At 37.5% G+C, this 24,725-nt stretch overlaps 1 protein-coding gene and 1 long non-coding RNA gene across 3 annotated transcripts in view; one reads left to right on the top strand and one right to left on the bottom strand.

Annotated features, from left to right (window-relative positions):
- The window catches only part of DPP10 (dipeptidyl peptidase like 10), a 564,677-nt gene that overhangs the window by 388,574 nt on the left and 151,378 nt on the right, over positions 1-24,725 (top strand). For both annotated transcript variants that reach the window (XM_052792375.1, XM_052792374.1), the window contains exon 4: positions 21,930-22,024. In XM_052792375.1, coding sequence (XP_052648335.1) covers positions 21,930-22,024 — 95 coding nt within the window. The remainder of the gene's footprint in view (positions 1-21,929; positions 22,025-24,725) is intronic.
- Positions 1-24,725, bottom strand: part of LOC128144073 (uncharacterized) — a 48,176-nt gene that overhangs the window by 876 nt on the left and 22,575 nt on the right. Inside the window, exons 3-4 of the long non-coding RNA XR_008235969.1 lie at positions 16,274-16,385; positions 14,555-14,679 (exon numbers count right to left, since the gene is read on the bottom strand). This is a non-coding gene — a long non-coding RNA (uncharacterized LOC128144073). The remainder of the gene's footprint in view (positions 1-14,554; positions 14,680-16,273; positions 16,386-24,725) is intronic.

The following is a 24,725-nucleotide window of genomic DNA, read 5'->3' as shown; positions in this document are numbered from 1 at the left end:
GCAACAGAGTCCCCAAATCTTTTCCAGTCTGCATATAAATAAGAGAGTTCATCCATTGCTTCCTGTAGAAGATGCTTCCCACCAAGGCGAAGCACATTTGGAAATGCATTTTGTGCACTGAATGTCCTTCGCTGTAAGGGCATCTCCTTCTTTTCTTCTTCTGTTTTATGGTTCTATAATATTACACAGCTACTGATTCTCGACTTTGGATATTGTATATCTGACAACTGTTTTTTTTTTTTTCTTTTCTCCTTCATTTGATTGTAATTTGTTTCCTTCCAGCTATAAGCTTTAGAGAGAAATTAAAAACTTACTCAAATTTTTCCTTTATTACCATATCTAGCAAACCCTGATTAAAATTTTTCCTTATCAGTTCTTGTCTCATCTTTAATGAGTTCATATGATCTTCTCTAAAAAAAATTGAATCTATGAATACCTTCATAGTATTAATGAGGTACTGGGGTATAGAAACATGCCCACCTTTTATTACTCTTAAATATTTTCCTGCAAGGTACTCTCTGCTTTGTGTATGTACGTCTTCTAACTTGTTACTACCTTTTTAAAAGAATTTCTGGCTTTTTGATAGTTTATTTTATTAATATGCCGTGTAAGAGGTCAGGCTAGGTGACTTTAACAGTCCCTTTCGGCGTCAGTGTCTCTGGTCTCTGACTGTATGAGTTGCTCTGGAATTTTCTGTTACCCATTTAGCTTCCAGCCTTCAGTTTAGCTGGAAAAAGTTTGATGTAAATAGAACCAAACCTGGTGAAAAAAGAACAAAATAATATAAAAAAAGAAGTGATTAATGGTTAGACTAATAGTAAATGCTTTAACTTTCTGCTTCGTGAAACCTAGGGCTATTGGTAAGAGCATCTCTTACAGCAAAAACGTCTGCAGAAGGAAAACTGGCAAAATGTTTTCCTATGCATTCTTCTAGACTTCACAACAATTTCTCCCATGAAATGCAATGCAGAATCCCTCTTCTGGTGGCCCTTTCCTGGGAGGGAATGACTCCCTCAGCTGGCTGTCTGAGCTCAAGTATTTTGCGTGTATCAGTTCAATCTTTGTTACAGTCTATTACCAATGTAAGGATGCAGAGGCATAAATAAACCTATCATAATAACTGAATTAGAAATATTGGTCATCTTATTTGCTGTCCATATGAAACATGTGACTTGTTTTAATCCTTCTGGCCACTAGAATTTTTGCTACCATCTAATGAAGATGTCAGAGAGCACTTCTATCACTGCCAATGGCACCATGAGCAATTGTAAAGTACTATGTAGAGAACTCTGTTTCTGCACCCAGGTTGTTGAGGGAAATTTTTTCTAACTCAAAGGATGCAAAGCTAGGCAGGGTGCTTTTATAGCTGAAATTGCTCTGGGTGACAGGCAAAATACTCTGGATGTGAGTACAGTGTAAGTGATGTAGAAAGCACTGCCCTTGTCTGTGTTGGCGTTTACTCTTAGTGTTTTGCTTCTATGACTTATCAGTCAGAAGTTGCCCCGATATATTAAGCTTTTAAATATTTCAACATTTCCTCTAAGCCCACATATTATTGAAATGATTCATTTAACATTTACAAAAAAAATCATTAAAGTATAATTATAAAAGAAAAACCTATTTATAGGAAAAAAAATCACTATTTTTACACTTTTTGAAACATTATATTATATTCAATTATATTGATTAATTTTAGATTAGTTTGGCCAGCATCTCTAGTGCACAAGTAAATCTATCTGAATTCATGATCTAGATTAAGTGACTGGTGCTGTGCCAGCTGAGTGCAGGTTCAGGATCTGGTCTGAGAGATGAGCCCTTCCCGGACACACGTGCCTGGGCCACTGCGACTGCTGTCCTTCTCCCTCCCTGCGAGCCCGTGCTTATGCCTCTGCTTGGCCAGCCATCTCAGCGGCTGCTTAGTCTTGTAACAGTTAATACTGCCCTGGCTTCTTTTGCATGAGAATCATGATTTTAGTAGGCATTATATTTTTAAATTGCTACTTAGAAGAGAATCATTTACTTGACGTTGTGTTATGTGAACTGTGGGGTTTTTTTAAATAACCTATATATGAAGTTGTGGAATTGATATTATTTTATTGGTATGTGATGTATATTCACATTATTATATGATGTGATTGATGTTAATTGGACATGCTGAATAGTTAAGTGTATGGATACTATCTTATGAGGCAGACAGTACAACATCTTCACAACAGGATAAGTATCCTCTTAAAGAGGATGAGTATTATATTACCTCTTCTACAGGGATATAAGAAATCCTGATGTGGTCTATACAATGTAGCTAGTATTTACCATTTGGTAATTATTTGTAGAACTTTTTATTTGAATTTTTAATAGTGTATGTAAATTGTCTGATCAAATATGTAAAAATAAATATTGTATAGTGTTAGATGCCACATCACTTTAACTGTTAGGATGTGCTAGCATTGTACTGTTTATCCCCCCCTCAGGTATATATATATATAACCAGCCCTCTATTTTACAAGTGAAAAATAAATGCAATGGAATCTCAGATACTAATTAGAAGTAGTACCTAGAAACACAGTACTTGGAAACAGTTCTGTGCTGAAAGACTTCAAAGGCTTTTTGTCTTAAAAAGCTATCGTGTTAGAAAAAACAAAATACAGGTTATTATTACATCACAATTTTTTCCATTGCCTTGTAGTATTTCAGAAGAGTGTTTAATGGGCTTTAAGACTGCAGAAGCATGGATGAGAGCTTTTTGCCTGTTTTTTCATAGCTAAAAATAAAATTATGTTTTATAGATACTCCTTTAATTATTGCTTATTTAGTGAAAATAATTAATATATTTTTCTTTGCATTATTTGGTGTATACCCCCAATATTTTTCCTAGAGATAGGAAGAACAGTGATTAAGTCCTGCAGTAAGAGCCAGAGCCAAGCTATGCCAAACTTTGTCAGTGATGAGTTTCAAATATTTTGAAAGTTACAGTTTTCTCCCAGCTGCTCTCCTTGCTGTACGGAATAAGTAACCTGCTCTTGCCAAGAGCTAGCTACTTTCTTTTTTTTCTTCTTTTTTTTTTTGTTTTGTTTTTAAGTGGGAATTAAGGCACTTCTCTCTCCTCTCCGCTCCCCAAAAACAAGCCTGCCAAGCATGTCCTCATCACTGAGTACAGACTCATAGTGATGATATTTCACTCCAGGGAGCTTGGAAGCTTTCTTCCTCTGCCCTTCTGCTGAGTAGGAAATGTGAAAAGTCTTTCTTAGAGTCATTGGTATTAGGCCAAGGGTTCTTGGCCCAAATTAGACATCTGCTTGGAACAAGCCATCCATCCTCAAATGTAGTAGCTATTTTCTTCCTAGGAAGTAGTTTCCTTCCTAGGAAACTCTATTTTGGGGTTCTTTTCTTGGAGGAAGAAAAGTGGAATACCTCTATTGCCAGTGCAGGGCTGTGCCTTTAAAGCTGATCCAATGCTTTTTTGTCTAAGCTGAAAATAAGTGTTACAGAAACAGTAATGATGTCACTGTTTATTGGGTGTCATATTTAGGGAAGATGCCACTGCAGAAAAAGGAATGTTTGCTCTCTGTGCAGATGGAATATGTGTGAATTTGTGTGGGGCATAGGAATTTCTATGCACATCTTAATTAAATTAAGTAATAGAATTTGGGTGACGGTCTTTAGATTCATCATTGTATCACATTACCTGTGACTTCCAGTGGCCCAAGTAAAAAATGTATTTTCAGAGTCAAAATGAACCATCTCTAAGTATTCAGAATATGTTTACCCCTGAAAACTTGAATAGTGTCACTAAATGGAGCCTTGCTAATAGGTACTGCTCCTGAAAATGTGTGGGGCTGAAAAAGGATGCTGGGAAACTGGATGTGAGTTTACAACTTATGCTGCCCTTTTTTTCTCTCTACATAGAGAAAATTTTCCAATATGTTATGAAAACTTGTTTTTGGTATTGTGCATGTCTATGCCTTTGGCACAGGTCCATTTTAAAAAAGTGTAGTGTGATTGTTTTAGTATAGAATACAAAGGATTCTTGAAGTCTGACCTACAGTGGTGGAGGAGGCCTCTACATTGTTCCTGTAGGCTGTTTTGATGGGAGACATGAGGCAATAGGGAAGTACTGGACATTTTTATTTATAAGATTCCTTTTTTTGTAGGCAATTAATGTTCTTATGCCGTCCCTTGTACCCTCCCTGGGTCTGTGCTGTCAGCAGTACGTGCTGTACAGCTGTGAGATGCAGCCCGTCCCTACAGGTGGTTACAGCCCTGTTAGCTGGATCTGTATTTAGTGGCAGCTGTGAGTGCAAAACCCTCCCACAGCTCTGAGCAGGGCAGCAATAGCTGAACATGTAAGCCTCTGTCGTCATTGCTGCATAGGGATTTTTAAGGAAAACCTGCTTCCATAATTTTTTAAGCTGTATTTCTCTAAGATCTTTACTGTTTTGGAAAGCACAGATCCTGATGGATTTGCAAGTATAACCATTTGCTTCTTCATATGTGTAATACCTAACACAAATATGTTTCCTCTATGCAAAGCTATAATAATCAAAGGACAGTATTTGAGGCTGTTTCCTATAATGGATGAGGAGGAGATAGTTGAAGTGGTTGTGCTATGACCTTGAATGGCAAAGCGCTGAAGCAACAGTGTAGGGCCAGTCCCCACAGGTATGTTTGCAGTATGCTGGGTAAGTTTAGATATAATCTTGTATTTTTACCCTAATAGTGAATTGTTTCAGTGACACAGGCTGGCTTCAGACAGCACAAGTGGTGCGCTCCACAGAACAGAGCAGAACAGGCTCTAAGTTCTGGCATTTGCTTAGTGTGTTTCACGTTACACTGTAAAATTAAATGGATTTCTTTTATTGATAGTTCCCACAGGCATTATTATAGTGAAAGGTCTTTCTTCAGGTAAGGTGTTAATGGCATCATGGTAGGATTTGTTTTTCTCCTTTGTCAGCTCATATTATAATATCAAGAGATACAGTGGTTTCTGCATTAAAGTGTTTAAAACAAGTCTGCATGCTTTTTATAAAAGAAAACCCAACAGGAAATTACAGGCCTGGTGCCAGAATTGCAGGTCAAAATCCTGTAATCTGTGCTCTGAAAGAATTCAGGATAGAAGGCCGTGATGGGCCCTTTTGGCCTTGAAATCTCTGAATCTACTGTGTATAATGAATGCAGTTTATTCTGTTTACATCAATTCTGACTGTCCGGCCTTTATGTAGTTGGAATATGTAATTTGGAAGATAAAATCCACTTCATGTACTGCAGATGAGTAGTGGAACTGCTAAGTAGCTTCCCTGCAGTGACTTCAATTTCAACCTGTAAACTAGAATAAAGTTCGTGTTTAGAACTAATAAAAGTGACTGGCATTTGGAAAAAATCGGAACATTTCTGTCTATGTTCCAATTTGGTGCATGAAGGTTTTTTTTAATTGCACGGAAAATGAAAATAATAGAACAAAATCTGCTCGACGAATTCAGCGTCAGGAAAATGTTTAATAAAGATGATAAAAATGAATAAATGTAAACAAATTTAAGATCTCTCATTTTGCAAGGTATTTAATAGTCTTCCAAAGGAAAATATTTAGGTTTGAAAACATGGATGTTCTGCCAAAGGCACAGTTACACCAAAACAAATTTCATTCCTGTTAATATTTATGGATCAGCCCTTCTTGCTTGCCCTGTAATACATCCTTGGTAATGGAGTAGAGGAGAAAAAGGAAGAATGTTTCTGTTCAGGGTTTCCTCATGACATAATGATGCTTATTCTCGATCCAATTATTTTAATAATTATAGATTTTGAGCACTGGGTATATATTTTTTCATCTTTTATCCTCTAGCTTATTCAATCCTTCCGGTTATTTTCCTGGGTTTTTTTGGATGCAAAAATAAAAAATCTTAGAATAATTTCTAAGTTTCTAAAGCAGTTATTGAGCAAGTATAGACTAATGAAGTTAGCATTTCAATGAAAAAATGACACTTTTACTTAAGGAAAACCAGAACCTAATAAAATTAATAACAATGTTAATCTGAAAGGGCAGCATAATTCAAATGGAAAATAAAAGGTGAATTGCTTGAATTATCTGATCCGAAGCAGTTAAGCACTGTAGTTCCCTGGAATAATGAGTAGGATAAATTTGGAACCATAATTTAAATATTTATTCTTTGAAACTAATGTATGACTAAAGTGTGGAGAAAAGTTCTATTATTTCACTTGCACATCACACCTGGAGCAGATCTGTGCTCCTCCTTTTGTGGGTAACGTGGTCAAATCACCACTAGATGTTCATGCTGCTAAAGAACAGTTGGCTTGCCAAGAGTGCCCTTGTGCAACCTTTCCTTGATTTTCTTCTTGTTGTAATACTGCCATTCAGCTACATTTTATTTTAAATTAATTGCATAGGTGGGCTGCACAAAATGTCCCTAGCTGTCGCCTTTGTAATTTTGAAAGAAGTAAAATAAAGCACATGAAGATAATGTTAAGATAGACACTTAATTGCTGATGTCTCTTTCTCTTTAGAACTAAGACTTCATTTTTGAGCCAAATAAAATCTGTTGCTAGTGCTCCAAAATACAATCAGAATCCTTTCCAGGCCAGTATGAGGGGCTTTAGTTGATCTGTTTCTATCAGAAGGGTTGTTTGTATGACTTCAAGCTTACATCTGAGTTTTCTGTTTGCATCCTGAGGATAAGACTGTTCCCTAGGTCATTTAATCCTCCAGACCCTCTTCCTGCTCTTATGGAGCTTGCACTGAGTGTGCCATGTGGGACAGAACCCGCTGGATCAGGATAAGCACCGTCCTGGTGTTCCTGCACAGTAAGTGGCACTGCCTGTCTAATTCCCCGTGTTTCAGCGGACCAGTGGAATTACATGTACAGACTAGACAATGATATCCAAAAATAAATTAATGCCAAAGGAAATTCTGCCAGTGTTTTCAAACGTTGGTGCCAAGTCTGTGTTTCCATATCTATGTTGATTAGAGACCTACACACTCACCATTTAATTTTCAAATTATCTAGCATGGGTATTTCCCAAGAACTCCACTAGTATGGTAGGTAATGAACACATACGGAAACAAGACCTCTTAAGTGCTTTCATTTCATAAGGTAAATTTAGATACACAGGATTCAATACTTCTGGGCAAAAATTTTAATGGCATGTGTGACTTTTGAGTGTCTAATTTCTATTCAAAATCCAGATGACTGATCAGTAGAAATAATTTAATATAGACTGGTATTTTAGGTTCATAAAAAGATACAAATAAAAACACAAAACAGTGCCTTGATGTGGTTTATGTATTACTGGTTGCATGGTAATTCTCAAGAGGTAATCATCTTCATTTAATCAACATGTTTTTCTCGTAAATCGGAATGAGACACCTGCTATTTTGGAAAGAGCAGGTTAAATAATTAAGTGTGAACAGAAAACTGCCTACCTTTGTTTATTTTCATAATAACTTAGAATATTTTGTTTATCCTTTGGTAGTATAAAATATAAAACCAAGTCCTGTCAATCGTGTTTCTGTGACATTTAGCTACACCTGCTAAATTGTGGGTCCACTGCACTGTGAAGCAAAACTCTCATTAACTCCAGTACAGTCAGGATTTTAACAAAGATGTCTAAATTCTAGCAAAGCTGTTGGATTCAGTGCAATGAAATTGAAGCACATGGTAAATATCTTGCTGAAAAGGGCTGAGAGTAAATGGACTAGTCGCTTACTGAATTTTTTGTACCTACTGAGATAATGATGAATATTTATTACAATAAGAAGCATTTCTATTGCACACAGATACTTTAAGTTATTATTCAGCATCATATTTTTAAATTTAATTTCATTTTCAGTGGCAGCAAATTGATAGCTGCGAAATATGTCTTACTGTTATCTATAAGTCAGAATTTCAGAGTAAATTTAAACTATATATCTAAGATCACAAACTTTTACCTTTTGCTGCTCAATAGTTAGCAGATACTCACTCTCAGACCTACGCACAAAGTAATAAATAATAAAGAGGATTGGTTTTCACAGATAATTAGCAATCCTTTCTACTGCATGTTCCACATCTCAAATGGTGTATATTATCAACATCCAGTTGATGATGACATAACTGTTTCTAGAGGTAGAGGCTCAGACTTTGAGCTGTGGAGATACCTTGTTCACTCCTAGCCAAAATAGCAGCTGTGTTGGCAAGTGTTTAAACAAAGTGGCAGTGTCTTTGTGGCACTGGAGGGCGCTTGCATCCACATGTGCAGAGCGTCAAGGAAGAGACCGTGTGTACATAAAGGAACCATCTCTATTTGAGTTACTGATATTTTTTCATATTAGTAAATAAATCCAAAACATTTTTTGTCTTTTGAGTAATTTCCTGGTTTTGATAAGGACTGAAGATTCAGTACCATTTGTGAATGGAGATGCACTCTGTGGTGTACTAGTCATGGGAAAGGCAATAGAGAGCCATTCAGATTAGGCTGCATAGAATTAAATATTTTCCTGGTCGTTGAATATTATGGCATACTCCAAATAATCAACATTATTTTCACTCTTAGATTATTCTCTCCCTGTACTGACTATGGGCCAAGCTTCAAGACAGTCAAACCATTCATTACAGAGGAGAGTTTGCTTTTGTAATGGCTAATGAGGTAATTTTCTTGTGTGTGAGATGCAGTCTTATAATAGCAGTGCCAGCCGTGGTAAATTTGGTGATTGTTGTTTTCGTTACAGTAGAAAGCTTATTCTGAAGAAGTGAATAGTCATTAAAAATTAAGGAAAATGGAGCACTGAATGGGAATGTTATTTGCCACTTTCATACTCTGAAAATTGGTATTTAATGGGATCGATATGCGTATTTTCTTTTGGGACATAGTATGTTGTCCTCTGATTCCACTGACTGAAGTTGGAGAGTTAGGATACATTTGTAGAAGGTGGTCCCATCCTGACTGAAACATATGATAAGATCTGGGTAAAACTAATTTGATAGTATACATATATTTATTTCACCTTTCAAGTGCCTGTGAATATTTATTTTCCACAAAACAATCTGCAAGTTTTTTCAGTAGCAAATAATCTGACTCCAGACTGTCCTTGCTCTCACTTGGGGTTTAGATGTTACATTGCATAATCACGTGCTCTGTATCCTCTATTTTGATTATAATTTCTTCAAGAAGAAGTTTACTAGAGCCTGTACTGGATTTAGCACAATTTCCACATACTACAGAAATTAGCTGGAAAGTGGTAAATAATAAGCATCAACATTGTTAGCGTAAACCCGGAAATCCTATGCCATGACCTCGTTTGCCTTTGACGTGCTCTGCTGGGAGTGCCAGATTCTCAAGAGCTACATTACACAGCTTGTTAAGGACAGCCCTGAGGCCACTTCGATATTATACTTGCAGTCTTTTCACTGCAAGCCCACAGCCTGAGCCTGATGGCAGGCATTGAGCCATCAGCTCTGGCTGAACCAGCTTGCTGAGACACCTTCATGTGGACAAAAGGGGGTGAGCAAACTGCAGCCCTACGGCTGCTCCAGAGACTGCTCTTTTACTGTGATATGTACATAGCCATTGAATTTTAATTTTCTCACTTGTTGGGCTTGGCTATGAAATGCCAGTTGCATCTAGAGCACCACAGAAGTAGGAACGGTGGTGGGGTCTCAGGAGTGTTTGAAAGGCACAGGAAGCTCACATTTCTATTGAAGGTTGAAATACCCAGGTTTTTCTGAGAATTGTAATTATATAAGTGTAGAGAAGCATATAAATCTAACTTCCTTGAAATCACTGTATCTTAGATAAGTGTAGCCTTGCCAATTCAGTAATCTGTGTGAAATCCAGCCTGGGCCACGCTGCCCACTCCAGAGCAGAGCTGTCCGTGTCCTGTCTGGCTTGTCGTCTTGACAGTCTCAGCAGAAAGGTCAACTCTTGAGGCCGTCAGAGAAGTGCTGCTCTATTGAGATACCTTATTATCTCTCTGGGGAAGAGGCTGGGGTAGGATGTGTGACTGAGACTGATAATTTGTTCCCTAATTTTCTCAATAGTACAGGGACATGTACATTATTTGGGCAACAGCTGGCTGAGTCCATTGCTAAGCTGGCTCAGTAATGGTCCTTGGTGCAATGCAAGAAAGCAACCAGAGATTATTTTTTTTATTCCTAACCAAAAATGTTTCCATGTAGTTGGGAAAGCTGAGCAGTTTTGGGGGAAATTTAGGAAGAGGTGGAATGTTCTGGGCTGGCAAAATTACATCTACAACAATGTGTGATGTTTCACCATCACTGCGCAATGGGGAGTGAGAAAACCAAAGTGCTGGTATAACTTTCCCTACTCTTCTTCTTTAAATTTTTTAGCACCTTAAGTACAGTACGTCTTCTAATGTGAAGTCCCTATATATATATATATATTTTTTTTTTACAGAGAGGACAGCTAGGTAAAAATGTAGGTACCGGAAGGTACCCAGGAGTAATAATCTGGTGGACCTTACTAGAGCTGCATGGCACATGAGCAGTGATGTAGCCTATTAGGAAAGCTCTCTGTCTGCTGTGAATACTGCCCCTTCCCCTCCTCTTTCTCTTCGTGCTGATTTACTGTTAATTGCATTTCAAACAAATTGGAATGGACTAATAGACTCAAGTCTATTATCCTTAGCTTTTAACACCATGAAATCATGTTTAGTGCTTTGCTCTAGGGGGGGGAAATTAATATCCCTAACATCTCCTCCTAGTAATGACAGAAATACAGATGGAGATTTCTGCATTAAAAAAAGCGGAATGGGGAAAGTGTGAGGAGGAATGGCAGAAATAGTAAAATCTTCTGCTTTAGTCCATCAACTGATTGCTCTTTGGGTTAGAGAACTGCCTCCCATTTATGCTAGTTCACACTTAGATCTTCGCATTTTCATTTATTTTTATTCATTTGCTTTGTAGTGCTTTGTCCAGTTGTGTTCTAAAAGTGAAGGAGACTTACTACTTCTGATAGGAGAGTAATTATGGCATAACTCCTATTTTCTTTCAACTTTTTGTAATTGTTAGACAAGACAGCTTCTTCAACGATGTAAGTTACCATCTTGCTGTCACATGGTGTATTGACCATTTCAGAAAGCTGTAGCTCAGCTGTAGCTGTGTTGTTCTGAGTCTTCTCTTTAAACGGAGAAAATGAGACAGACCCTGCTGGGGCAGCCTCAATTTGGGAAGTCTGAGTGAGCAGATCTATGTAGAGGTTCTATGCTCACTCCCAAGCAGAGTTCCAGGGGAGTAGAAAACTGCAGGAAAATTTCTCCATCCAGGAAGACTGGAGAAGAAATAGCTCCAGCAAGCTATTTCTGCTGTCTGCCATGAATGGCAGGACCAAAGCCCTCAAGGGGTTGCAGTTTAAGTTACCAGTTAATAAACTGGTAAAACCGAAGGAAAAACTTGGAAATTTCTAAATTAGAACAGCTTTGTGTTATCATGGCAGTACATAAAAGAGGAATGTATCTTTCAAAACCTGGGTGTGATGGTTTAGTTTTGCTGTGAAAACTAAGCTGACAGCGCACCTGGATTCCAGAGCGTGTCTGGATAGAGCCCCAGTGCAGTCACTGGAACTTTATTCAGCTACATTCTCCGTGATTACATGCATTTCAATCTATGTAGCTATATCTTTGTTGTCTTTATGAAGTAATTCAGCTCCTTCCCTTGTGTTTACATCTTTTCAACATGTACAGAAGTGACTTGCTTGGGCAGCAGACAGTCATGTTCTTCCAGCTGAGCTTGTTACAGGCATCACTACCTGTGGATGATGGTCACTGTCCACTTTACTGTCTCCCACAGCTCTGCAGTGAATATTTCCTCACCTGCTTCAGTTACAAACTCAAGAAGGCTTGGTTTAACTGCACTGTATATTTCACTATTGTATTTTTTTTCTTGTAAATCAACCCCCCAGTGGATTTGTTAATAGTCAAGAGCTGTCTACTTCCTCTGTCCAGTCTGAAGTGCTGGCATGGGGATATCAGCAGTTGTAATAATGATGCACGATCCTATGCAATTGCATGATAGGGATGAAATCTGCGTTTTTATAAATGAATAGTGACTGTTGAGAAAAGTTGAAGATTTTCATACACTGATACACTGAAGTAATCGGGACCACTGAAAATCGGCACGAGTTGAGCATGACTTGATCTGATATCCAACAACAAGATTAGAAAGAGAGGAAGATATATTGATTATGGATGGAGATTTGAATTTTTCAGGCCAATCCAGTGTGCCTGGTCACTTTATTCTGGAATTGAAGAAAGTAGGATAGGTTCTGTGCAAATGCCTGCACTCACAGTTTGTGCTAGTTACCCCTTTCTGCACAAATATACAAAATGCAATAAACATAATTAAAAAAAAATATCCAGGTTGTTCTTGATTAGGCTGATCAATCCATCAATATCAGCATAACAGTCGAGATTGGGTCTCTTGGGCTCTATCTTCACATTAAGATAGCTCTGTGTAATAACTGAGAAATCTACCTTCTCAGCAGAGCAAATTTGCTTGTGTCTGGTGGGATGCCTCTCTGACTGTGTTGCTTCCATTTCTGTAGCTACTGTGCCATAAGATCTCCACCCGGTTTTTGGTTAGTTTGTGTTGGGCATAGAAGGGAAAGGGAAGTAGAAGAACTGTAGAAGTCAGAAAGTACAGGAATTACCTGTGTCTACAACTTTGCAAGCTGTTTTGAATAGGGAATCTTCTATATAATGAAGGATTATCTGGAAGAGTCACAGTTTTACATTGCAGTGTGCAATGCAATTCTGCAACTTGTGCAGAATAAATGTTTCCTTGAAAGCACTACTAAGAAGAGCCTAAACTTTTAGAAAAGCAGTGGAAATCTTGCTCAGCTGACACGTGACTTATCTGACATATTGAAATTTGGTCTGTATCTGTAATATCTTTATAAATGACTTTTATTTAATCAGCAAACACTTAATTAGACAAAGATTTGTCTAGCACCTCCTGTTCATTAAATCAGAAAGCATTCTCTATTTTAATTAGCATGACATTTTCTATAATCAATTTAATGAAATGCCATCTGCAGGTCTAATAATACTGTGTACAGCAGAGGCTGATTGACATATGTGTTGACAGCAAAGTATCAACCTTCTATGTTTGTTTTTTTTAAAAAAATGTAAAATATAAGGAAAAGGAGGACTCTGACTTACTAATGCTGCTGTTTGTGGGGCAAAGCAGAATTTTATTTAAACAACCCCAAACTTAGTAAATATTTTCAATGGGGAAACAAGCATTTACAGTCTTCAGGTTAACACTATCAATAATTTCAGAAGACTGCCCTGAGGCGTCCTATTTCTAGATATTGTGGAGCAGATTTTCAGCATTGCTTGGATGTCTCTCGTCTTTCCTTCACTTTTTTGATGCTAGTTACGCTCTCAAGACTGTTTGATAGATTGCCTTAATATCTGGTGGTTTCTAACTGCCTGAGTACTGATGCTGCTGTATCGCCAGCAAATTCCTTGCACCCTGCCCTCGAACAGGAGCCCCAGGGCTCATCAGCTGGGCCACCTCCGGCTGAGCGAAAGGCACGCTCTGGTAGAGGGATGGGAGGATGTATGTGTTCCTCTTGCTATGGTACTCACTGGATAGCAAAAAGCCCCAGATTTGGGTCCCTGTTCTGTATTATCATGAGAACAGAGAAAACAAAGGGGACAAAAGCCCATCAGATTTCTGTAACGCTCATCATTTATAAGTGAGGGGAGGTTAGGATGTGAATACTTAAAGAATGTTAGTGCCTAGTACTTCTGGACTTCTTTAGGCAACTCGGCTAGGCTAAGATTTACAGTGCTATGTACAAATTAGCCAGCAATTAGCTGTCTATGCTCTGTGTACCTTCTTTATAAATCAGTTTTTTCTTCAAACTATTCAATATCAGTATTAGTAAATTCTAAAACAGTATTGAGCCAGGTCCTAGCAAGTTGGACTTGGCTTGTCTCCATTGAAATTGATGGATCCACTCAAGTTTATCTCAGGAGTTACCATGAAATAAACCTTATTATCAACAAATAATCCAAATCTAACAAATATTCTACCAAAGTACTTTTGTTTGCCAAACAAAATTTACATTAACAGTACTGTGAATTTAGTAGGATTTTTTTTTTCCCCCAAAGGAGTACTATTGATTCTGTTAATCCTTGTTGCTATTAGCATCTGCAGAGATTATTCAATTTAATCTTAGTGAACATGGTGGCCATGTTGATTTACAAGCTAGGCAGCTTTTAGTTTTACAATAAGCTTGGATTGCTATGATGATTGTTAAAGGCTAGAGGAAAAACACAGTGTCTATTCACAGGTTAAAATTCACAGCTTAAAAACTCTATAAATAGAATAGAATAATATTCAATAAAATAAACCCACTGGTAGCAACACAATTCTTGCATGACTAAGATGAAACATGCACAGAATTTTGGAGGCTCAGATTGAGGAATCTCCTAACTCCGGTGGCTTTAGTGAGCCTAAACTGCCTCTTTAAGTTTTCATAAATTCTCAGAGTCCATGAAGGCCAGGGTTCCTGCTTTTATGCTTTATCAGGGAAACCTCACCCGTTCCTGAAGCTGTTGGATCTTTCCAAGTACAACGCTGATGACTCTTAGTACTTAGTTGACTGGTCATGTCTCATATCTCTATTGTTCTGTGATCTCTTGTAATATATACCAGATTTAGAGACCTACAGAAATGGCAAAACATTTCACATCACCCTTGTTCATTACATGTAGGACATGACTAGTTTTCTCTTGACTCTTACAGCTGAAATAGGCAGTTAATAAGTGTATCAACAGTTTAAGGCACACAGGGAGTCTCTTGGAGTGACTCCGTGGGAGAAAAAAATAATTACGTGATAAGTAGCTTGGAGTTTTTTTGTGTCATGTACAGGTCTGAATATGCAGATACCCCCAACAAAAGAAAACTTCCAGGTACTAAATAGTTGGATCAATACTGAGGTGAAAGTGAATAGGGCACTGGATTAAAAATCAAGAGACTTAAGTTCCTCACTGTGCTATTGATGGGCTGTGTGACCTGCAGCAAATCACTTCAGCTCTTTGTGTATCTCTTTATCTATTACCTTTTGTATCGTCTATTCTAATTCTTTGGAGCAGGAAACTGATGGTGTGTAATAAAGTTTCTAATACAACAGACTTGTGCATCTGTAAACAAGGAAAAGGTTGATTTCTGAGGAAATAGTTGCCCTACTTAATATTAATTGTATCCTTGTGAAGTAAGGTGCAATGGCTCTCTGTAAGTAAATCTTGTTTTTCAAGTTGGTGAAAGAACAATTAATGTTCATTTGGGGAACACTAGTGAAAGAGAATAAACAAACAGCGCAGTAGACTAACGTTGTACAACAGTTGTTTGAAATAATTAGATGATTTATTTGGCAAAGGAATTGCAGTCTAGATACCACTTCTAATAGCATTGCTTACAAGTACAGTGATTTTGAGTGAAGATAATACTGGCTCTAAACAATAGCAAGTTTTTAAGTGTTTGGGATATGGAAGTTTAGTCACAATTTAGGTTTGCTTCAAAGTATATGGTAACTTGCCCTTTCAACCCAGTCTGTGTAATTTAAGTTACAGGATGAATTGCTTAATTTCAGTGACATGTGAAATCAGAGTTTATACTCATCAAATAAACCAACATTCACTGTCCTGCTTTCAGAAAGCTAAATCGTTAAAGGCCGTATAGACCCTGGGCCAAATTCTTACACTAGCAGAATTCAGGGCTTGATTTTCAGTGATGGTGATGTAATTAAGGATGGGAGTTAGTCCATTTTTTCCCCCAAATAATACATAATTTTTCATTAGAATTTAAAAGGGCCTGAATTTTTTAGATAATGTGACCATGTATGGTGCCATGTGAAGCTAGTTGGAACACTGAGTGCTGCAAATGAATTCTGTAGCATTTAGGACATGGCAGAGTGTTGTCAATTCAATAAATGAGGGCAAATTCAATAAATGAGGGTAAAGAAGCTACTGCAGAATTGATGGGGGTCAAGCTGCTTGTCAAATACGAAAAGTTTTGCATCGATTTCTTTGCATTTTATGATATTTTGCCTGTACTTTGACATTCCCTGGAACAATATATATCTTAGGCCAGGCACAGTATAGAGCTGCATCTCCTACCAACAACACATATCCTGATCTTGAGCAGAACCTTTACCAGTGTTGAACCTAAACCAGGAACAGTAGTCTTAGTGAAATTATTTATATGAAATGCTGCTTTCATTTTAAAAACACCTGAGATTATGATGATGCCATATTTACGTAATAGTTGCATCACTGAGGGTTATATTTATGATTGATATATACATCCAAACTATGATTTAAATTGTATGGATTAATCATTTCAGCAGAACATGTGTTCCACGTTCTTTGCCTAGAGATAAAGCACATGATGAAAAGATTTACTTTTAAAAACATATAATAGCATAAGAATTTGGACACTTAGCCTCATAATGATAAATTATTGTTGGTTCTGCAGCTAATATAATTCTGTGAGAGATTGTAATATTTATGTTGCTGACTCAGATGAAGTTATCATGCTGTGATAATCACAGAATAATTTTGTTTTTAGAGTTTGTTTTCATGTAACATTTTATTTGATGTTGGGTTCTTTGTGGAAGCCAAATAAGTTGTAGAGAACCTGTTCAGCAGCAGGTTTAGTCTACAGAGCTGTATGTCCACTGTGCAGCCTCCCTCAGAGTCATCTTTAGAAATAAGCTCAAAATCAACACAGAATAAATTCTTCCCAAAGATAGTTATCTACAATAACAGCTGAGCCTACCATACCTTTTTCTGTCTGTCATCAGAGTGACTGCTAAATCACCAAGTTTGTTACCTTATTCAGACAGACATTAAGTTTGTCTTCTAATAAACCCAATGAATTTAATTAAACTAGTGTCATGGTTTAACCCCAGCCAGCAGCTAAGCACCACGCAGCCGCTCACTCACTTCCCCCCTACCCAGTGCGATGGGGGAGAGAATCGGAAAAGAAAAAAGATAAAACTTGTGGGTTGAGATAAGAACAGTTTAATGGAACAGAAAGGGAGAAACTAATAATGATAATAATAATAAAATGACAATAATAATAAAAGGATGGGAATATACAAAACAATGATGCACAATGCAATTGCTCACCACTCGCTGACCAATGCCCAGTTAGTTCCTGAGCAGTGATCCCCCCCTCCCTGGCCAACTCCCCCCAGTTTATATACTGGGCATGATGTCACATGGTATGGAATATCCCTTTGGCCAGTTTGGGTCACTGTGTCCCCTCTCAACTTCTTGTGCCCCGCCAGCCTTCTTGCTGGCTGGGCATGAGTAGCTGAAAAATCCTTGACTTATTATAAATACTACTTAGCAACAACTGAAAACATCAGTGTGTTATCAACATTCTTCTCATACTGAATCCAAAACATAGCGCTATACCAGCTACTAGAAAGAAAATTAACTCTATCCCACCTAGAACCAGGACAACTAGACACTGCAGTTCTGATGAGAGACCTTAAATATGCAAGACAGAGAACAAGAAAGATATTTATGGCACTCTTTGTTCAACCCCCTGCAATTGAGCAATTAATTTGGTAAGCCGTACCAGAACCATCTCAGCAGGTGAACTAAACCACCTTCTGCAGGGTAAGGCAGGGCAGGGAAGAAAGAGCTGTAGTCCATTTTGTCCACCTGGGAGATATTTGTCTTCTGAGATTTGTGGAATTTGCATGCTGTGCCTTTGAGCATCATAGCAGGCATACACCCCAACTGATTCTCTAAACGAATCTGAAGCACTAACCAACCCCAGTATCCCATCTGCAGCTGAGATCAATATTTGATCATTTGTAGGAAAGTGGAGTACAAGGCACAAACAGGACACAAATTATGCATCAGAAGGAAAAATAAATATCCCTTGATCCCACAGGGAGTCAACTAAAAAAACCCAAGCTTTGAGATTTTTATTAAAATTGTCTTAGTACAGAGCTACAAACATGAGTTATATTGTGCAGACAGTCCTGTATTCCCAAAGATTCATTGCAGAAGGGGATGAGAAAATCAATAGAGGGAGTTAAATGCACAGATTCCAGGCCAGAAGAGATCGCAACAGCCATCCAAACTCAACCCTTTTACCCACATTCAGACTAAACTAAATCTTGACTTAAAGATCTAAAGCATATCGTTAACAAAAACTGTCCCAGGGTGCTGATTCTGTCATCTCCTTTGCTGACCTCTTCCATACATCCCAACCTCCATACCTGTCCTCAACTTTTCCCTAACTATGTATATATGACCTAGATGTCTTTGAACTTTCTCTTTGTTAACCTGAATAATTGTAGCCATTCCAACCTTGCATTTTTATGTTTGTCTTCTGATCCAGAGTTACACTGACAATTTCTTAACATTCATCTTTACTCATTTCCCATTCTCACAGTGTGCATTCCAGGAACTGGACATTTTACAGTAGTGTCAATCTCACCAGTGGAGTGAGCAGAGGCAAGTTCACCCTAGGACTTTTACTTGTGATCCCCTTATGATGAAGAATTGCATCAACTCTTTTTGCCATGGTATTGCATTGAGAACACATAGTACAGTATTTATCTGTATAAGCCCATAAGCTTTTCTTTCCATCACTGCTCTTCAGTTCCAGTCTCCCATCAACAATAATGACCAGTTAACCAGGTGAGACAGATCGCTTGGTAGGAGTACCCTGTCTTCCTCTTTTATTTTTCTTAGTGATACTATTTTTAATCCTCCTGGTGTGTTTCCCGTTAATTCTGTATAATGTAAGCTTTGGAATCATGATGTCATAAAATAAATCAAATACCTTGAAGGAAACCCAATATAGAGTTTCAGCATAGTTGCCTCTATCAAACATAACCCTGTCAAACTTCGTTTAACATCTATGTTCCGTAAAATGCTATCAGATATTAATTATATTGCTAGCCAGTATTTTGTAGGAAGAATCTGGATTTATTGTGCCACTATTTTATTTGGGACTGATGTCAGGATAACTTATGTACAGACCCTTGGTTGTCTGTCTTCACCTTTTAGTAGCACAGAATAAACTTAGCAGTCATCCAATGCTCTGGAGTTTCCAGAGTTTTCAGAAATTTGAGAACTATTATAAGTAGGAAATTTCCAATGAGTTGTTTTAAAGACTGTTTTGTGTACATCATCCAGGGCTGGTGACTTGATAACACATGTTCTTTATAGAGGCTTCCTTACATTCTCCTTTGCTCAAGACAGAATGCTTTCTACTTTAGTGATGTCCTTGGATAATGTGGCCCTTCAGTGCTGCGATTTGTGACTAGCCAAGAGGTTTTTACATGATACTACTCTTTGTTTTAAATTAAATGAGAATTTCTTTGAAGTAGGAACTGTACTTCTCTGAAGAGCTTTGTGAAGTGTCAGGGATCCCTGAACTTCTTTGTGGTGAAGACACTGAGATAATAAACAAGATGAATCAATCAGTTGTGTAAATGGACAATGTTAAGGACTAGGTATTATTTTCTTTTGTAGACTTTTTGACTCTAGTTAACAAAAATTTCAAAACAAATGTATGTTTATGGCTCTCATTTACATTAGAGCTATCAATGAAAAAAATCATCATTATGTTGTGTGACCGTCAACTGTCACATTATCCAGCCTGACAAGCTATTGATTGGAATGAGACATCCTTATAAATTAATATGATTACTTTTGAAGACTGTATTTATGCTCAGCGCTATTCGGTATTTTGATACAATCTTTTATCTGAGAATCTCTATGCATTTTGCAAGCGTTCATTTAATTTATGCACTTCAGGAGTTAACTACTGAATCCAATATAGAGATGAAAGCCCAAGTTCAGTCAGAGGTATAATTACTGTCCAGTAAATTCTGCCTTTTGAAGAGGTCTGACTCTCAGTTTTCCATTCTGATCATTTAAATAAATTTTCTTCTAACTTGAGAACAAAGGCTTGAATTTATGTCATTCACAGTATTTGCTATTCCAGATGCTGTTTCACACTACGTATGTGACTTGCAAGAAGAGCCCTAGGACTGCGTATTTTACTTGTGGTCCTGTTAGCAATTTTAAGGGAAAGTTCTTTGTTTGGGTGAAATGTTCTTGGTAGGATTAGTTAATGAGGCATGATGCTATTAAATCCTGTTGGCCAAATGTACATGGTATGTAGAAAAGTAAATAACTGAGAAGGAGTTACATTCTGATACTGTTGTTTGGATTTGGGTAGCATATTAGTCTCACCTATGGACCAAAAGTGCATTGTTCAGAGCATTGCTCAAGCAGGGGGTATGAACGTGGCTAGTTATTGACAGCTGTTCAATGTCTCTGGGTTATATGTGCCATTTCTCACATTATGGTTCACTCATAATTGGGGACAGCTCTTTGGCCAGACAACTTTATTTTTTCTGTAATACTGCTTAGCACCGTGGTACAACGTCATTGGGGATTTTCAGTGCTAGGGTACCTAAAAGAATACATGCAAAAAACCCTAAAAGAAGTTGCAAAAACTTTAATGTTCTGTAGTAGCCGGTAACCTGAAACCAAAATAATTTTCTACAAAGTGTTACTTTTTTTAATTCAAAATTAATATTGAAATATTTTTCTTTATAAGAAGTTGCTATTAATTCCACACTTCACAATCTAATTTTCCTTCCTAAACAACAGCTCTGATAATACTGTCCTAAACTCCATCAATCTGACCCCACTTCCCAGCCATGATCCTGAAATAGCTTTGTAAGCTCTTCAAATGAGGCTTCATTAATTTTACAGAACATACCAGAGGACATTCACTAGTGCTGTACATCTAGAGTTTCTGTGGAGTCAATTAAAATACAGCTACGTTTTTCTGAATAAGTGAAGCATATTTTTTATGATGGCATAACCTTTTTCTCCAGTCATGTTTACTTCCCAATTCATAAAATTTGGGGATCTGTAATGAATTTCTCAGACATTACTGAGCATTACTAAAGTTCTCTTGTGTTTTCTTTAGGCTTAATTTAGAACTTTTCTTATGCTTTCTACATTTTTATAAAAAGATAGTTTCATTTGATTAAATATAAATCTCTTACATGGATTTTAAATAACATGAAAGAATTAGCACTCAATCTATTCAATCTCTTATTAGAAATAGTGGGAAATTTGAAATGAATCTTTTTTTTTTTTAAATCAAGGCTTATGTAGTTATTTTGTATTTCTTGCTAATTTTGCAGGTATTGATACAAACAGATACAAAGCCTTATAAATCAAGTAAGTGGTAGAAGGAAAAAATTACAACAGTTCATTCCACAGTGGTTTAAATCTTCAAATGGACATATTTAGCTTTAACCCTCCTTGCTAACATTCAGCTTGTGTGACAATCTGGTGTTCTGTGGCGCAGCACTAATCATACAGGATGTGGACAGTCTTAAAGATATGGTACATATCATTGTCAATTGAGTTACCAGAGATACAGAATAGTACAGAAGTTTTGTTAGAATCACTTCTGAGGAGATATATGAATATGGTGTCCAACAAAAGCTTTTTTCTTTGCAAAACTTTACTTTGGTATATGGCCCTTTTCATAGTGAATATGGTTGGACCTTAAAGTCCAACCAAAGACAGTGATACCTAGGTGAGAGCAGTTTTACGTTCAAGATGTCACTTCGTTCACAGCAATTCCATTGTGTATGTTTTTGCCACAGAAAATATTTCCATTTAAATGAAATAATATTTTTGAAGTGAACATGCTATAGGGCATAAACTGGTATATTTGAAGCTCATGAGGCAAATCAACAAAACTAGATATTATGAGTGCAATTGCTCTCTCAATCTTGTTTGCGTATTGTAATAAAGATATTCTAATGACTTTAATACGCTGGTTTCCTCTACAGATGTTGTATTAAATACTCAATGTGTTTGCTAACTGTTAATGCCTTTGTTGTTGCAGATACAGCAGTGGTGTATAAAAATAGGAATGGACATGTTGTTGAACTGAATGTAGAAACAAATACAACTACATTATTGTTGGAAAATACAACTTTTGTAAGTAATACATATTATTTACTTATTTCTTGGTGGAAGTCTGCTAACTTTTTTTCCTGCAATAGGAGTGAGAGATTTCTGGCTGAAGTTATTTGTTGTTTTAGTCAACCTATGTGTAAATAACCAAGATGTTGGAGGATACTGTCGTTGGCTGTAGTCCATGCTTTGTTCAGGCCATTTGAAGGATCATGCCTGGCATATGTGCTGGTGAATCTGCCTGATGTCTCTTATAATAAGAGATTTCATAAAATGGGGGAATGCTACTCAAAATGTTGAGAGCTTTTCACTATTAGGAAAGGGGAAAAGTGTTCAAAAATCATATGAGGGTTTTCCTTTAAGCAATTAAATATGCAAAGAAAAATGTATTTCCTGCTCCTGTTAATCTCTGGTTTACTTGTTCCTCTGTGCTTTAATGGCAAACTAGATGATTGGGGATTATTCCTCTTGACCAGTAAATAGTATATACATGAGTGGTTTGCATATGTTTCTGACTAGCAGTAATTGCTAAGAAATGCTTTAATGCCTTAGTCTACATTATCTTTTGCTTTGCTTGTTGCTGTTATTCTCAGTGATACTACTTATGTCCTGCCCTGTAGTTCTTGTTTATCAGGCTTTTGCAGCATAAACGCATGGTTTGTCAATCTTTCCTCATAAATACTCCATACAGACCACTGGCTGTTATTGTTAATCCCTGTATTTTTAATTTGGTAAAATCTTTTGCACCTGCAGACCCAAAAGGATGACTCATTTTCATCAGCCGTCTTTGGCAAAGGCTGATTTTATTCCTGGTCTATTCCTGGCCTTTGCTGATACAGATTCCTCCTTTCAAAGCATAAAGCCCTTGGTGACCTTTTCTTCTAACTCCTCGAACTAGAAAGAGGAGGGTAGAAGTTCAGGGAAAAGAACTTGATGCTGCCTTCCTAGGTCAATGTAAGGATGAAGGAAAAGGGAGCAGAGAATCCTATTTTAATGGCATGTGTGTGAGGCTCCCTTTCTGTAAGCTGCACCCTTCCATGTGCTGGGATTTACCTGAGGGTACGTCTTAGCCCCAGAAAGGCTGGCAGACACAATTAAACGTGGGTGAAAAGGTGAACTTCTGTAAAGTACAAACTACAAAGTATTGCAGAAGCATTTTCCCTCTTACCTGTGTACATGTACGCGAGTGCTTGCCTCGCTAAGTAGAGGATTAACTGTGTCAGGCCTATGTATTGCCTTTAGTGTATAACTTGAATGCAAGCAGCTGCTTGGGCATCCCTGGCTATAAAACTTGACTTTAATGACAGGACTTGAGTTTCCTCACAGATGAATTCATACACTTTTGGCTGCAAGTATTTGGCTCATCTCGTCAAGTGTAATGCCAGCCTGACAAGCTATTCAGGCCATTATGCTAAACCAGTCTTGCCAAGTAATGATGGATCAGTATGGACAGGCTGCTTCGCACTGCGAGCGTTGCCTCTTTTCACAGAGTTGCTCTTCTCTGGGCTTTTTATGGAACTGATTTATCCTTAAGTCACACAGACTGAGAGAGCTCTAGACACTAGATATCTACTCTTAATTAGAAATGTGGGAAAGTGATTGAAAATGGATAATATTCAAGCAACCGTTTAACAATTATGTATGGAACAGAGACAAATAAAAACATAAGTGTGTTTTTTCCTGCAAAGCTCCTCTCTGTGTACAGCCAAAAGCTAAGAGTGTTAGAGGTAAATAAAGTGAATTCCAGCAATGATTATTCATATGGAAGTAGAATAAAAAGCTGAAAACAGAGCAAAAGACTCAGTAAGTTTGTTGGTGTAAGTTTGGCAGAGAGCAGTGGGAAATGTTGCTGTGCCGAGTTATCTGTTGACAAGGTGGCCAGCGATCCTAACAGGAGATCATAACATTACAGTGGCAGACTGTACGGCTGAAATCAAAAGCTGTCCTGTTTTAAGCTCCGCTGTCCCCAGATTCACACTGCTAGATGTATTCTTCCTAAGTTAGACACCTGGATCGTTAATCAAACATTTTCCTCGCTCAATGTCACATCTGCTTAATCACTGGTGCATAATTAGAATGGTGCTGGTTTAATGACTCTGCAGAGATGTCTTATATTAATAAAAAATACAGCACAGATCCAACATAGGCAGTGGCGATGCAAGTTCCCTCATTCTTCCCTATCAAAGGGTTTTAGTCATGGAAGAGTCACCTTTCGATGGGAGTTATTAGTCTGCTTTCAGTCACTTTCTTTGTCACTACTGATTGGGCTGTATTTGAACCAGCAGCTCAGAAGAGATTTTCTTTTTTCCTCATTACTGATCCCTGAAGCAGTCTTCCACTGTGTACAGGTCACTGGCTCTTCTTTCGCATCTTAGAGACTGCCATTTTTGTGCAATGTACATTTCTTTTATCCTTCTTCATGTTGCCTATTGTCTAAAAGTCAAATAGCCCTACTGAAGAGCTGCTATGCTGACTATGCATGTGTATCAGCAAAAAAGCAGACCGCATATTTTTAAAAACATATGTTACATGCATAAAAGATTAAAAAAACCCAACTTTAAAAACACCTTTTAAAATAGCCATGCACCTGGAAAGAAGAAAGGCTAGTGTTTTGTCATTCTAAGATGCCCATTTCTCCTCCATAGGGAAGTATCTAGCCAAAGTTCCTGAATTAAAGTATTTTTTTTCCAGTTTCATTAGGTTTTATTCAGAAGTAGAAGAAATT

The sequence above is a fragment of the Harpia harpyja genome, chromosome 7, assembly GCF_026419915.1.
Source record: "Harpia harpyja isolate bHarHar1 chromosome 7, bHarHar1 primary haplotype, whole genome shotgun sequence".
Taxonomy (NCBI): Eukaryota; Metazoa; Chordata; class Aves; order Accipitriformes; family Accipitridae; genus Harpia; species Harpia harpyja.
The sequence above is the reverse complement of the archived record's forward strand: the minus strand, read 5'-3'. Positions and strand labels throughout refer to the sequence as shown.